The sequence below is a fragment of the Varroa jacobsoni genome, unplaced genomic scaffold, assembly GCF_002532875.2.
Source record: "Varroa jacobsoni isolate VJ856 unplaced genomic scaffold, vjacob_1.0 scaffold_1353, whole genome shotgun sequence".
Classification (NCBI taxonomy): domain Eukaryota; kingdom Metazoa; phylum Arthropoda; class Arachnida; order Mesostigmata; family Varroidae; genus Varroa; species Varroa jacobsoni.
This window is the reverse complement of record NW_019214255.1, coordinates 151,868-167,335: the sequence shown is the minus strand read 5'-3', so window position 1 is coordinate 167,335 and position 15,468 is coordinate 151,868. Positions and strand designations below refer to the sequence as shown.

Here is a 15,468-nt window from a genome sequence, read left to right as displayed (position 1 = left end):
TAACGCGTATTCAATACTATTCTGGGTACGATTAGTGTAAAAAAATGAACAAAGAGGATATCCTTCTGAGTAATGTTGCAATTATTCTGAAAACTTATGAATACTGCCCCAGTCAAAACGTGCTGTTTTAGAATCGCGCTTCTTTTCTAAAAATTTTATTGCGTATTTTCTTCTGCTCTTTACGGCCGACGGCACGGGCCATTCACTGAACATAAATTAAGCTACAGCCAAACCTAGTATACCCCTCATAACACTTTATTTGTTCATAGATTTTGATTTACGATACTTACAAGTCGAATGCTGGCCTCTTGTCCTTCTGCAAACGTTGCGGATCGGGGGTAGATCGAGAAGCGTGGGCCTTTCAGGGTTTCGCCTGGTACGAGCACGGTCAAAGTGCAGGAAGAGAAACATTCGCCAACATTGTTAAAGGCCTCACAGGTGTACATACCGCTATCCTCCGGGTAGATCTCGGCGATTTCCAGACGATATAGGTCTCCTTCGTTGCTAGCCTTGAAGTCCTTATTTTGCTTGAGCTCCTTACCATTCTGCAGCCATACAACCTCAAAATCGCTCGAACCGCGAATGGTGGCCTCCAAAGTGACCTTGTCACCATCCTTCACGACTGAACTCTTCAGGTGTTTAACAAATCGGGGAGCTTTTGAGTCTCCGCTCTTCGCGTCACTTTCGTCTTTTTCCATGGCTGAAATGGCAAAAACAAACGAAACTATATTAGCGCCGTAACAAATGTTCATTTTATCAAATGTATGTGTTATTGAATCCGTGTGAAGAGTTTAAATAGCTGCGTTAGTTCTGCTGGCATCGCTGGTTGATTTCGATATAGGTATTAGCAATCGTTGCTATGTTGCCAATGATAAACTCCAAACCACAATGTGTTTACTGTTGTCTACAAAATTCAACAATTCGCCAGTTATCGTTCTTCTCCAATATAATGCATGTTTCAACATTAGCATATAACATGCTCAACAATGACTAACTTCATGTGTTGAAGGAAGCTATCCTCATTCCCCTAACTGAGGCAACATAACTAATGTTGAGATCAATTGAATGACTAACTAAAGGGTCGACTTATGGCGGATAAAAAGCCGGCCCCTGTCTTCATTTGCAGTGTACGAATTTAGCAAATTAATGAAGCACATAAGTTGATTCCTACGCAAGTGGTCTGATAAATTAATTATTGAGTCCGGATGTTAATGCTGCATATTGGGCTGTCCTCAGTGATCAATCAGACTGTTTATGGGCAAAACAATTAGCATATATAAAATCCATATTGGTATCATTTGTCAACCTACAGATATCGACTGCAGTGGCAGAACTGCAATTCCCAGTTAATCGTTAATGACATTCTCTATTTAGCTGATTTACTGTCGTTGACCTTCGAGCTTACAATATGTATCATTACACTTTCTACCCATGGAATGTTAATTATAACCCCGAATATGCCTAAGGCAATCGACCTTAGCAAAGGCACTTCGATGCTAAGCAGCTTTAGCCATATGCAGAAACGTATGTCCATCATAAACTTCACGTTCGAGAGTGCATTACGGCATGATGTTTTTTACCTTTGACTAATTGCAGATCATACGATCAGCTCTATTCCAAAATATTGTATTAAGGTAACAAAATTGGCCTACCGCGTTACCTATCGCCCTCTATACTTGTCTAGCATAAACATTTAGAATTCGAACTAAGCGCCAGAAGCTCCGTACCAGTAATTGTGAGTTTGCATTTTGTTTCGGCAGAGCCCTCGGCGTTAGATGCTTTACAAATATATTCTCCCTCGTCCTCGGGGTAGACTTCTTCGATATGTAATGTGGCTTCACGGTTCTTGTATTTGAGACTGATAATGTCTGATGAGGCTAGCTGTTCTGAGCCCTTATACCAATTAACCTTTGGCTCCGGTTCGCCGGAAACTACGCAAGCTAATGTCAACGCTTCGCCATCCTTAATCGTTAGGTCTTGCAGCGGCGTGATGAACTTCGGTGCGGAAGATTCCTCAGGTACTGTATATGACAATGTGAATTATAATTAACGTGACGTTTATGTTACCCGTCTTTCACTCGAAAGACAAAAAGCTACAACAATTTACTAGGTTTTGTTGTTAGACCGCTGCGAACAAAGCTGTTGTATCAGCTATGATTGTTGTCTTATTGTTATGGTTATTAAGCTAGTAATTATTTAAATGGTGGGAGTTCGAAGGGACTGCTTTGCACAGCCCACCCTCCCATACTCACCATTGGGTGGATTAGAATGATCTCTCTTTCTGATTTTTACTATAACATGCCAATTACGTGATATTACCTCTATAGCTTCCACTAGCAGCGCAATGCAACTGCCTAATACTACCGGGACTCGTTTATCCCAAAACAAAGGATATGAGCAAGTAGACGCACGTTCAAGCTCCTTGGTCTGATTACGGGAACGTGAAGGGCTGGTTGAGTCCCCTGAAACCGCTGTGGATCCGTACGGCTTTTGTGTCCGGATAGATCCAATATCACTCGACAGCTTCGAAACGGCCGAGGATAGAGTGCTGTCCGTTGTCGCTCTGTAATTCCATCGGCGTTCACATGGTATTTCCTGGTTCATTAATATTTCATATATTTATTCGGCTAGATTAAGTAACGTAATAGGCCGACATTCAGCCCGTACACGAATTTTCCATTGTGGCAAAATATCTGCGGAACATGTTTTTTTGCACCAATGACAGGCTACAAGCACGCAAATTAGGTAGAGTTGGTTTATGGTGCCGTCCCAGTCATAACAGGGATGTCTCCTTAGCGACTTGCTTGGCCATAGTTAGTGCGAGACAGATGAAAAGTATGACAGGTGTTACATGCTATATATATCTATGAAATTATTTCATAAAAGATTTCTCGGTTCAGATTAGCGTACCTATACCCAGAGCTGCTGTGACTACGGTAGTCGGAGTTTGAACGAAACTGCCTGCTCGGGCTGGTCAAGTAGGACGACGATGTCATGTAGTCCGTACGGTATCGTGAGTCGCTTGTCGACAAGTAACCCGTGTAATGGTCGCTTGATCCACTGTAGGTTCTGTACGATGCTTTGTGTTTATCTGAGTACAACGAATGTGAGTTGGAACCTGAGAACCTACGGCCCATCGTAGAGGGAGACCACTTCTTTCGATCTGGGCCGACAAAAAGAAGCACAATCCCAAACACAGTTTTAGGGCAATTACATTATTATAGGCCGTTTTCACATTACGTATAATAAAGCTTGGCATGACTGAACTGATCGAAATACATTAGATTGCCTACAAATTAATAGTAACGGTGAAATTCTAGCATTGCTACAACTGATGAATGAGGTGCATCCATGCAAAAGGATGTTTTTGTAGCGGTCACATTGTACGTTAGCATCTTATCTAGGGCGGGTCTGCGGTACTCATCTTGATGTTGATCTGGCAATCATTAGTCTAGTTTTTAAAAAAAAAAATTGCCTGTTTGCAGATAGTTTATTCTGTTAAATATCTACGCTATCTAATTACCATAGCTATTAAACACATAGTTAATTAAAAATTATTGAAAATTATTATTTAGTTACCACTGTTATCGAATATGCTGGATATTAGGACATATAAGTTTTCTGCCATATATAACATGGTATAGTTCCAATAGTTTTTACTTTTTTTTTTATTTAATACAATAATCAGGTAGATAAAGATATAGTAGGCAGCAGGGTAAATATAAGACGAATATCAGTTTGACATATTTTGCCCATCAAATAGGCCGGAAATATAATATTTATGTAGGATCTCCTCACCTTCAACATAAAGATGACAGCTGGTTTCTGCCATGCCGAGTGCATTTGTTGCTTGGCAGGTATATTTGCCAGCGTCTTCGAGCGAGCATGAGGCGATCTCGCATGTGACAACGCCATCAGAATGCGTCATCCTCACATCGTATTTCGAGAGTTCGCGACCATCCTTAAACCACTTCACGTCACATACTGGCTTTTCCTCAAGACATGCCAGCAATTTGACGCCCAGATGAAGTTGAATAACGCGGTTTCGCAAATGGAAGCTGAAATTGGGAGCACAATCTTTCATGTTGTCATATGGATTAAAGCGGAGGGGTTCCATGCGTCGGCGCACGGGCTCCTCCACCTTGAACTGCGGCAACTGTTGCGGCATTGGATGTACATTGAGGAACACCGGCTCCTCGCGGAAGCCATAGTGATTCTCAGCGCGGATCATGTATTCGCCTCGATCGTCAAGGCGGCAACGGTTGATGATGAATGTGTAATCGTCGCCCATATATCGTTTCATGTACTTAACGCTCTGACGGAGTTCACCCGAGTCACGGTACCAAGTTAGAGTGGCAGGCGCTGGTGCAATCACACGACAATAAAACTTAGCAGCCTGGCCCTCGTAGGCCATTGTTGAGTGAGGCTTGATTACGAAGCGTGGCACCATCTCTCTCTTATCGATAACGAATTCTTCAATGCGATGCAACTTTTCCTGGAGCTTACGCAACGAGCTATAGTTGGCCGTATGGCCGAACGGCAGAATGGCGCTGTCCCAGTATTTTTTGTAACGATCTCGCATACGATCACGGAAGGACACGTACTTCTTGCTGCTGATGGTCCTGTCGTCGGTCTTGGTCTGCCCTTTCAGCCAAGGGTGCTCAAGACACTCATGCGCCGTCATACGTTTGTCCTTGTCCTTCACGAGTAGGCGTTTGATAAAGTCTTTGCCTTCTTCCGAAATTCCGGAAAAGGCCTCCTGATCGAATTGCCAATCACAGTTCTTAACATTTCGAAGGGTTTCGATATCATTGTTGCCAGCGAATGGCGACAAGCCGGAGAGAAGCACGTAAGAGAGAACTCCGCACGCCCACATATCGGTGTAGAAGCCAACCGGCTCACGATCGACAATCTCCGGAGCAGCAAATTCAGCAGTACCAGTGGAAATCTTGACGGTTTCATCGGGGCTGACACGTGTTGCCAGGCCGAAATCGATAATTTTGATCTCATTTCCAGCTTTCTTTGTGCACATTATATTCTCTGGTTTCAGGTCAAGATGCAGAATATTTCGCTCATGCATGTGTTTTATGCCTTCGCAAATTTGGCGCATGTAGTTGATTACTTCAGATTCAGTCATACGATGATCGTCGCATGCAATACGCTCAAACAACTCACCACCGGCCATGAATTCATAGATCAAGATCATCTCATCATCATCTTCGAATGCGTCGTGGAGGCGAATTAGCTTGTTGTGGTGCAAAAGCTGATTCATGATGTCAATCTCTTTTTTAATGACAGCCTTCTCATACTGATTTGCTACAGGAATGAACTTCGCAGCGTAAATGTTGCCAGTCTTACGTTCCCGACAACGGTGGACGACTCCGAAGGCGCCGGTGCCCAGCTCCTCGAGGATGTCATAGTAGTCATAAACGCTTGTACTCTTGATATCTACTGGCTCGGGAATGCTTGTCAGAGTTTGTACAAATTTATCATAGTCGCTCACTGGTCCTTCGGATTGGCCGCGCTTCTTCTTACCGTGTTCATCCACTTCAACTTTCTTTTGTTTCTTTTGTTTGGTCGCACGTGTCGTAATGGGTGTGCTGGCTTCAGAGGGCTCGCTGCGACCGTAGATATTCTCAGCACAGACACGGAACTGGTACTGTGTTCCTGGATTTAGACCAGTGATTTTGTGAGTAAGAAAACGGGTATTCGTTACCCGTACCCAGTGAGACATACCAGCCTCGCATTTTTCGATGACGTAGTTGGTGATATGGCTGCCGCCATCCCAAAGTGGTGGCATCCAGGTGAGAATGCATGACGTCTCGTTGAACGATTCGACGCCAGGGTGGCGAGGTGGATCGGGTCGGTCGGAGATTTGAACGATGATCACGGCCGAGTCAACTCCAAGTTCGTTCTCAGCCACAATGCGATACGGCCCGTCGTCGAGCTGAGAGGCATCCTTGATTGTAAGAATCGCATGTCTCTCTTTTACTTGAATATCAAAGTGGGCGCCTTTCTCGATCTCGACATCGTCTTTACTCCAGGTAATCTTCGGACGAGGGAAGCCAGTGAAAGGGATTTTTATCTGGACGTTTTCACCTTTATCGAAGCAAGCAAGATCGCGGAATCTTGGAGGTACATTAAGATGTGGCGGTGACTTAATGAGCAGTTCTGCACGACTTGTTCGGGCTCCGGCGATGTTTACGGCACGACAGCAATATTCGTCGGCGTCCTCGCCGAAGATATCATTGATGGCTAGCATATACATGTCGCCGTCTCGGAGCATACTGTACTTTGCGCCTTGGTGCAGCTCGCGGGTGCCCTTGTACCACTGAATTTCGGGGACAGGCTGACCGCTGACCTTGCACATGAACTGGACATTTTTACGCTCCACCCCCATAACCTGCTTAAGAGGAATGGTGAACTCCGGTGGCGTTGGCTGGTTGGGATCTTTGATCTTAACTTGTCTTGAGTTCTGTGACGGTGGCGAAATGCCAGCTTCGTTAACCGCAAAGATGCGGAACTCATACTCGCGGTCTTCAACTAAATTACCAATATTGAACTGAGTTGGTAAACAGAGATAGTTCTGGTTGATGCGCTGCCACAAATTGGAGCCAACTTCACGCTTTTCAACGTAGTATCCGAGAACCCTAGAACCCCCATCATTCTCAGGTTTGGTCCACTGTAGATTGACGAAATCGCCTCCGACCTCGGTAATATCTGGGATTCCGGGCGGCCCGGGCGGGTCGAAAGGAAGTTTGGCAATGATTGGATTTAGACCCTCAAGCGGAACGGACATTCCGTTCTCATTGACTGCCATTACACGGAAGATATATTCGCCATTCTCTTGAAGACCTTGACAAGTGAACTGAGTGTCCTTGCAGCAGCTTGTAGCTACCACCCACTGCTCATGTGTGGTTTCCTTACGTTCGACAACATAATGAGTGACACGGCAGCCGCCATCGAACTTTGGTGGGTGCCAAGAAAGATGGCAGGTATGCTGGGTAATCTCGGACGTTACTAATGGTCCGATTGGTGGTCCAGGCAAGCCAGTAACCCAAACATTGAAGTAGCCAGTATCCATACCTGAGTCATTCCTGACCTGTATTTGGTATTTGCCTTCTTTATCTTTCTTAATGTCCTTAAGAAATACTATCGCATAATCATCGAAAACTGTAACCTTAAAGTCAACGGTGTCCTTAACCTCAAGACCGTCCTTGAATAGGGTAACTTCGAATGGTGAAGTTCCTGAAAAGTAGATCTTAATCTTTCCATTATCATGCTCTGGGAAGAACACATCGTTAGGACAACGCTCAATCCTGGGTGGCGCTGCAATGCGGAGTGTGCAGCGTGTCCTTGTGCTACCCATGGAGTTGCTAGCTTCACAGCAGTATTCACCTTCGTCACCATCCTCAATGTCCTCGAACATCAATTGGAACACGCCCTGGCCTTTATCGACGTACCGGATGCGAGCTGATGGCGTAATGTCGCGTCCGTTCTTAAGCCAACGAGCAGTCGGCAACGGCTTGCCGATAGCCTCGCACTCAAGAATGGCACCTTTCTTGATTGTGACGTTCTTATCGTAAAGCTTACGAACAAATTCGGGCAGTGTCCCGTCCTCCGTGCTGGTTGCTTTAATCGGATTGGTGCAGGCAGACGGATCTGAACGCCCAGCAGCATTAATGGCAATGATTCTGTACTCATACGTCACCCCCTCTTTTACGCGTGAATCGCAGAAATTGAGATCGGTGGCGGGATATTCCGTAACAGTGTACCAAAATGATGATGTAACATCGCGGCGTTCGATAATATAACCAGTAATACGTGAACCTCCATCCGAACGTGGCTTCTCCCATGTAAGATCGATGTAAGCCCTGCTGACCTTGGTTACTTGAGGATTCTGCGGCGGTGACGGCACGGTGAACTTCGGTGTAAGTTTGAATGATTCTGTGGGAGCTGATGGCAGAGAGAATCCGGCAGCGTTCTTGGCCTTCACACGGAACTCATAAGTGCGACCTTCGAGAAGACCAGACACCGTGAGGCGGCAATCCTTAACCAGGACCTCCTGGGCGATACGCCAGCGGCCTTCGGTTGGCTCCTTATATTCGACCTGGTACCCTTGGATCTTTGAGCCTCCATCAGAAGTCGGCTTACTCCAGGTGAGTTGAACACTGCTGCTGTCATGGTCAACAATCTCAGGCCTACCTGGAGGCGACGGAACGTTGAATGGAAATTTGGCCGTAATCGGTGTATCAGTCTGGATGTGCGGGCCCACGCCGTACTGATTTTCAGCCATTACGCGGAAATGGTATTGGCTGCAATATGAATTCATATTAGCATACTTCTTATACTTTTTCTTGTATTCGCAACATATTGCTTTGATGATACCAACTGCTTATATTAGTATAGATCTATAAAGTTTATTATAGCGAAAACTAGCTTCATAAAATCACTAATGTTGTAAAAAGGATTTTCTAACAGACAGAAAAAAATTAAAGTATTATGAATGCTTACTGGTTGGGTTCCAATCCAATAACATCGTAATGGCATCCGCGGATAAAGGCATTACATTTTATCCAAATCTTCATGATCAGATCCATTCTCTCCACTATGTAATTGGTGATCGGTGAGCCACCGTCATCCAGCGGAGGCCTCCAGGACAACGAGCAAGTTTCGGGGGTAGTATCCGAGGGCTCGAATGGCGCTTGGGGCGGGCCTGGCTTGTCAACTACCAAAACTTTACATGCTTGGGTATCCGAGCCTTGATCGTTGGTAAGGGTAAGGCTGTATTTACCCGAATCGTCACGCTGAGCCTTCTTATTAAGGAAGATCACGAAGTTAGCATTTATTTCTGTATGGATACGTTCGTCATCCTTCGGGAGCTTTACAGTGCCGTTTACATGCCAAATGGCCTCCGGTATGGGAATGCCAGCGTACGGAACGCGCAATGTAAAGGGATCTCCGGCCAAGACAATGATATCTCGCATTGAAAAGCTTGAATCAATCTTTGGCCTGCAGGGTGGCGGTCGAGCATAGATTGGTTCCGAGTTCTCTGAATAGGGGCCTTGGCCAGCGGCGTTCACTGCGGCAACACGGAACTCGTATTGCTGATCTTGCACAAGGCCATCGACACGATGCATGAGTTCTGGATGAGGGTAGTTATTAACTTTGTGCCATTTGGAGTCACCTTTTTTCCTCTTTTCTAGAAGGTAACCGATGATAGCTGAGCCACCATCGCTACGAGGCCTGGTCCAGCTAACCGTGATTGAGTCGTTGGATGAATCAATGCTTCGAGGAATGCCAGGCATTCCGGGAACATCGAATCCGTAGCGAGCCAGAATGGGCTCAGCAAGCTCAGTGGGATCTGACGTTCCATATTTGTTTTCTGCTATTACCCGGAAATCGTACTTCTTGCCAACGGTTAAGCCCCGCACGCGATAGTTGCTCTCGATAAGATATCCAGAAACACGCGACCATGCCTTGCAGCCGTGTTCGCGTTTCTCCAGAATGTAATTAGTAATCGGCGAACCTCCGTCATCCTTGGGCGGCGACCAATACAGTGTAAGGGCGTCTCCATCTACATCTTCTCCGCGGAAATTCTCCGGCGGTCCAGGACGATCGAGTACTGTGACCGAGCAATAGGCAGTATCGAAGCCATGTTTGTTTTTGAGTTGTAGTTTATATTGGCCAGCATCTTCACGCTTGGCGTTGGTAAGGGTAAACTCAGCAAAGGTGTCTTCAGTTTTAGCGCGGATACGCAGATCTTTCTCGATATTGATTTCATTGTCATTGCGCGACCATGTTGCCGTGGGGACTGGGAAGCCTGAGAATTTAGCGTTGAGTGTGAAGCTCTGTCCAGCTCGAATGATAATGTCCTTGAGGGATCCTGCCTCAATACGCGGCTGATCCGGCTGCTCCTCAATTCGTGTGAGATCCGTAGGAGGTGAAGGCGGAGAATCGCCTACTTCATTGACAGCAATAACACGGAACTCATACTCATCACCCTCTGTAAGATTCGGCACCGTGTATGTGAGATCGGGACAGAGCAGCGGGTTAGCCCGAGTCCAATCCTTATCATCTTTTTTCTTCTTCTCAATGACGTAGCCCTTGATCTTGCAACCGCCATCATCGCGCGGTTTGTTCCACGAGATGGTGCATGAATCCTTCTTAACCTTGTCAACACGGGGTTTATCAGGAGCTCTAGGCGCATCTGTGAAATACAGTGGCAGTAGAATCATCCTCATTTTTAATGTGTAACACACTTTATTCCTTTAAAACCTAGCTGATATGTATATATAGTTTTATATTCAAAAGCTAACCATATTCTATTATGGACTTACATTTGGGATCTCTGGCCGTGAAAGGCTCGCACGGTTTGCTTGGTTTACCCGCTCCTCCTTCATTCACAGCAATAACGCGGAACTCGTACGTTTTATCCTCGATGAGGTTAGGCACATCAAACTCGGTTCCGGGAACTGGTGCCAGATTAACTCTGGTCCACTCGGGGTATCCTTTTTCACGCTTTTCTATGATATAGCCTTGGACTGGACGGCCACCGTCGTTAAGTGGAGGAGTCCACTTAAGGCCGCAATGATTCCGCCCAAAGTCTGTGACCTTAGGCTGTCCGGGAGCCTCCGGTGTATCAAATGGATTCTTTGCGATAACTGGGAGTCCCTCCAAAGGTTCCGAAACGCCGAAGCTATTTTCTGCACATACACGGAATTTGTAATTTTTGCCCTCGGTGAGCCCCTTAACCTTAAACTCGAATTGGTTTCCGGGGCAAAATCCTGAAACAGAAGCCCAGAAATCACTGTTGGCATCGCATTTTTCGATTCTGTAGTTAATGATCTCAGAGCCTCCATCATCTAGGGGTTTATGCCACTTGATTGTAATCTCGTTGGCTTTGATGTCAGGATATGCCATAGGGCCTTGCGGCGGTCCAGGCTTATCATAGACTAGCACGTCAATGGTTGCCGAGTCTTCACCATGAGCATTCTTAGCGGTAACTGTATATTTATTCGTGTCGGAGCGCTTCGTCTCAGAAATGTCAAATTTGACAATTTCGTCCTTGAATGATGGAATGATGCGGTTCGTTGGTACAATATCGATTCCCCCACATTTCCAGGTGACGGTAGGCGTTGGCGATCCGGTGAGCGGAAATGAAATTCGAAGTGGTTCTCCGGCCTTGAGGCGGATTGTTTTGTCATAGAGGCCACCAAGGTGAAGCTTAGGTTTCTCTTTGAGAGGCTTGGCAGTGATAGGTTTGCTGGGCAAAGAAGGTTCGCTAGGGCCAGCTGCATTTTTAGCTACGATGCGATATTCGTATTGATGTCCATCGATAACGGTGTCATCTGTGTAATCCAATTTGTTGACAGGATCCCTGTTGAGGCAGATCCATCTCCCGGCTTTTGTAAGGTCTTTACGCTCGATATCGTAACCCTTAATTGGCGACCTTCCATCAGATGCAGGTGGGCTCCAGCGGATCTTAATAAAATCGCGGTCGGCGTCAACAACCTCTGGTTGACCAGGACGGCTGGGCACCCCGAAGGCAGATTTGATTAGTAGCGGCTTGTCGGTGCTCAGAGGCTCTGACAAACCTTGTTCGTTCTCGGCCCGAACTCTGAATTCATATTCGTGACCTTCAATAAGTTTGGGCACTAGGCACGATGTGCTATAGGGCGATATGTACTGAACAGCGGGCATCCATTGACCACCGCCGGTTTTGTCACGTTTCTCTATAACGTAACCACTGGAACGAAAACGCATAAATCATATGCACGTAAAATAAATTGTTACGATCATATGCGCCAATGGAAAATAGTGTTTAGTCTATTACTAGTTTTGAGAAATGTGTTACTGAAGTATAAAACTGCAAACACAAGTCGTTTATCATGACCTTTTGCTTTTATAATTAATCACATTTGTCTGCAAGACTTTTTCGATAATTGCACGTATAGCATAGTAACAATTGAGCTCAATACTAGTCATACACATATTCGTTTTGAAAATTAAGTTTCTTGATACTGACGTAATATCGCTGCCTCCATTATCCTTGGGAGGCTTCCAGGAGAGGGTGCACCTATCCTTGTCGACTTCCTCAATATTAAGCGGTCCTTCAGGCGGCCCTGGCGGTCCCAACACAATAAGCTTTAGTGTGCCGGCGTCTTCTCCAAACTCGTTCTTCAGATGCAGTTTATATTCACCGGCATCCCCACGCTTGACGTCAACTATGTTCACGAGAGTGTGATCTTCGTAATCTGACCGGCTGCCTCGCATATCGGTGGATAGGGGCTTATCGTTGACAGTCCAAGTGATGGATGGCATCGGTGCGCCTTCAAATTTAATGTCCAAATGTAGCTTGTCACCTTCCTTGAGCTTTAATTCTTTCATAGGCGTCAAGATCTTGGGCGGTACTGCAAATAAAAAGTTACAAGGATGGTTTCATAAACACGTCTGGACCATATTTATCTTTAATTTAACCACCGCACATATTTATTTAGAAGAAGGATGACTACATGTATTAGATTGTGAAGTTTTCTTAGCCAATAATAGAGTGAGGACAGCAATTTTGTTGTACTTTGTCATATGCTGTACTATGATTTATAAGTGATGCGCCTAATTGTCGTAATATTACTTTCTTAGACAACATTAAGATCTATTGCGCACTCGAGCTCTCGCATCATCTGCAGCATTTCTAAACATTTCATAAACCGTTTGCGACATTGCGGGTGCAGGTTTTGTAACTTTGTTCGATCATTTCCAGTGAAACGATCACAGAATACTTACGTTTTCTTGGTCTGCAGGTTATCATCTGGCTCGAATCAGATGGCTCCGATTCTCCACCCTGGTTCACGGCGATAATCCTAAACTCGTAATCCTGACCTTCGCGCAAGTCGGGCACCGTACACTTGAGTTGGTTTCCAGCAACCTCTGCCCCTTTGCTCCAGAAAGGATTTCCACGCTCCCTTTTCTGAATGATATATTTTTGGACGGGACTTCCACCGTCATCCTTGGGAGCGATCCATTCAAGGTCAACGTGATCTTTATCATAATCAGTCACATCAGGCCTTCCAGGCTGGCTTGGGGGTTCGAATCGATCCTTGGCGATAATGGGACGAGTAGTTTCCAGGTATTCTGATTGGCCCATTTCATTGACGGCCGCAACACGGAACTGGTACGACTTCTTGTGAATAAGCTTGGGTACCTTGTAGCTAAAATTAGGTGTTTGTCCCGCTTCCATCCACGTTCCGCGAGTGGTGTCCATTTTTTCTACAACATAATGTGTGATTGGACAGTCACCGTCGTCCTTGGGAGCCTGCCACGAAATCTCTGCGCTGTCTCTGGTAACAGTATCAACATTAAGAGGGCCCTCTGGAGGTCCAGGTCGATCTATAAACAGAAAAATCAAACGGTACCGTTAGGATCTTATTGCTAGTTTTGACCACATGCGTAACGTCTGAGTGCAAGTTTGCAAAATTGTCTTACCCATAACGGTAACCTGAGCAGTTCCTGACGTTTTTCCGTATTCATTGGCGAGCTCTAGAGTATAGCGACCTGTATCATCGCGTACGGAGACAGGGATATCCAGAGTACACACCGTCGAAGTGGAGGCACAGTCCACTCGTGCTGTAACTGGTTTTCCATTGATAGTCCAGGTTGCCTTCGGGGCTGGCTCTCCCTTAATCGGGATCGTAAAGTTGATGGGACGACCAGCCTTAATCCGCAAGTCTTTTAAAGCTGACATGTCCAACGATGGTGGTACTGCAAAGAGAAGTATTTTTCTCCACAATTAAAAATGTTTATTGTATAGCCTAATGATTGTATACACAAACTACAAAAAAAAAATAGGACCTACATTTTCGCGGTTTGCAAAGAACCATATCAGAAGGATCTGACGGCTCTCCGGGACCTGCTTTGTTGACGGCAATAACTCTAAACTCATATTCTTGGCCTTCTGTGAGTCCAGGAACTGTGCATTTGATTTCGCTGCCAGGAACGCGTGTACCTTCCTCCCAACCCAGCTGTCCTTTGGGTCGCTTTTGGATGATATACGCTTTGATAGGTGCTCCGTTATCACGAGGAGCGCGCCATTCCAGATCAACGTGATCCTTATCCCAGTCCTTCACCTCAGGAGGAGCAGGTTTACCTGGACTATCTGCAGTGCAGAAAAGAACGATAACTTGGAGCTTAATTTATTTATATTTCTTTTCAATGTAATAATAAGCACTTTTTTAGCCTCTCTCTAGAGAATTTGATAAAAAATCCAATGAGCACATTGAGAAGCATTTTAAGATTATAGTTTGACACATGAATCACGTACCGTATGGATTTTTTGCAAGTACGGGCTCTTTGAGGGTACAGTATGAAGAGTCTCCTTCGTGATTGACAGCTTTCACTCTGAACAAGAAGCTCTGACCTTCAATAAGATGGTCCACTTTGCAGGTAAGACCAGGAGTTTCAGCTACCATAGTCCAATTCCCAGAATCGATGTCCTTCTTTTCAACGACGTAGTGAAGGATGTTACTACCGCCGTCATCTTTGGGTTTTCTCCAGCTGAGCTCACAACCGTCACGGGTAACGTTGCTAGCAGCAAGACCTTCCGGAGCAGATGGTACATCGACCACGGTAAATTTGACTGCCTGACGATCAGTACCATTAATGTTGCTTGCAACCAGTTGCAGTTCACCGCTATCCTCACGTTTGGCATTTTGCAGGGAGATTTTGGCCTTGTGCGGAGAGTGAAGGCAGATAAACCGAGGTGACTCCTCGAGAGAGTTGCCGCCCATGTCCCATTTAGTTGTAGGTACTGGTTCTCCAACAACAGGAACTTCCATTTCCCAGTTTTTGCCAGCTTTAATCTTGATATCGGACATCGGACCGATTTTCGGAGCCACTGAAATATGCAAGTGATAACTATGAGTAGACCACTACGGTATGCTATCAAATGAATATCAATGAAGTCAAACCATAAGCGAAAGGTTGATAGTTAACGCATGCAACAATATAATAAAAAATGCGCTCGAGCAATCTCATCTTACGCAATGATTCGAAACACCCACAATTCTTTGGCCGGGCAAGATGTTTGCCGGTAGAATCAGACGGTTCTCCTCTGCCTCCTTTGTTGATAGGCACGACGCGGAATTCATATTCCTGCCCTTCGATAAGATCTTTAACAGTGCCCTGGCACTCTGGACCTGTCTCTCCACAAGGCATCCAATCGGAGCTGTACTTGTCTTTTTTCTCAATGATGTAACCCGTAATCGGAGAACCATTATCGCTTTCAGGGGCAGTCCATTTAAGCTGTACGAAGTCCTTATCAAAGTCAGTAATTTCAGGCGTTCCGGGCTTCCCGGGGGTACCTGTATCAGGAAATCACCATAAGAAAGAGTCGTGTTACTAAAAGCTTCAGGCTCCAAGTAGACCAGACATCTACCCTATATGTGTAGTGATAGCGACTTTCATGAACTC

At 45.5% G+C, this 15,468-nt stretch overlaps 1 protein-coding gene across 3 annotated transcripts in view; it reads right to left on the bottom strand.

The window, feature by feature from the left end:
• bt (projectin protein bent) overlaps positions 1-15,468 on the bottom strand; it is a 61,302-nt gene that overhangs the window by 1,275 nt on the left and 44,559 nt on the right. For all 3 annotated transcript variants that reach the window (XM_022848457.2, XM_086971974.1, XM_086971975.1), the window contains 13 exons: positions 15,060-15,359; positions 14,321-14,893; positions 13,856-14,155; positions 13,486-13,761; positions 12,787-13,389; positions 12,029-12,413; positions 10,341-11,749; positions 8,515-10,210; positions 3,799-8,315; positions 2,911-3,163; positions 2,412-2,563; positions 1,728-2,021; positions 291-700 (listed from right to left, as the gene is read on the bottom strand). In XM_022848457.2, the coding sequence (XP_022704192.1) occupies positions 291-700; positions 1,728-2,021; positions 2,412-2,563; positions 2,911-3,163; positions 3,799-8,315; positions 8,515-10,210; positions 10,341-11,749; positions 12,029-12,413; positions 12,787-13,389; positions 13,486-13,761; positions 13,856-14,155; positions 14,321-14,893; positions 15,060-15,359 (11,168 nt within the window). The remainder of the gene's footprint in view (positions 1-290; positions 701-1,727; positions 2,022-2,411; positions 2,564-2,910; positions 3,164-3,798; positions 8,316-8,514; positions 10,211-10,340; positions 11,750-12,028; positions 12,414-12,786; positions 13,390-13,485; positions 13,762-13,855; positions 14,156-14,320; positions 14,894-15,059; positions 15,360-15,468) is intronic.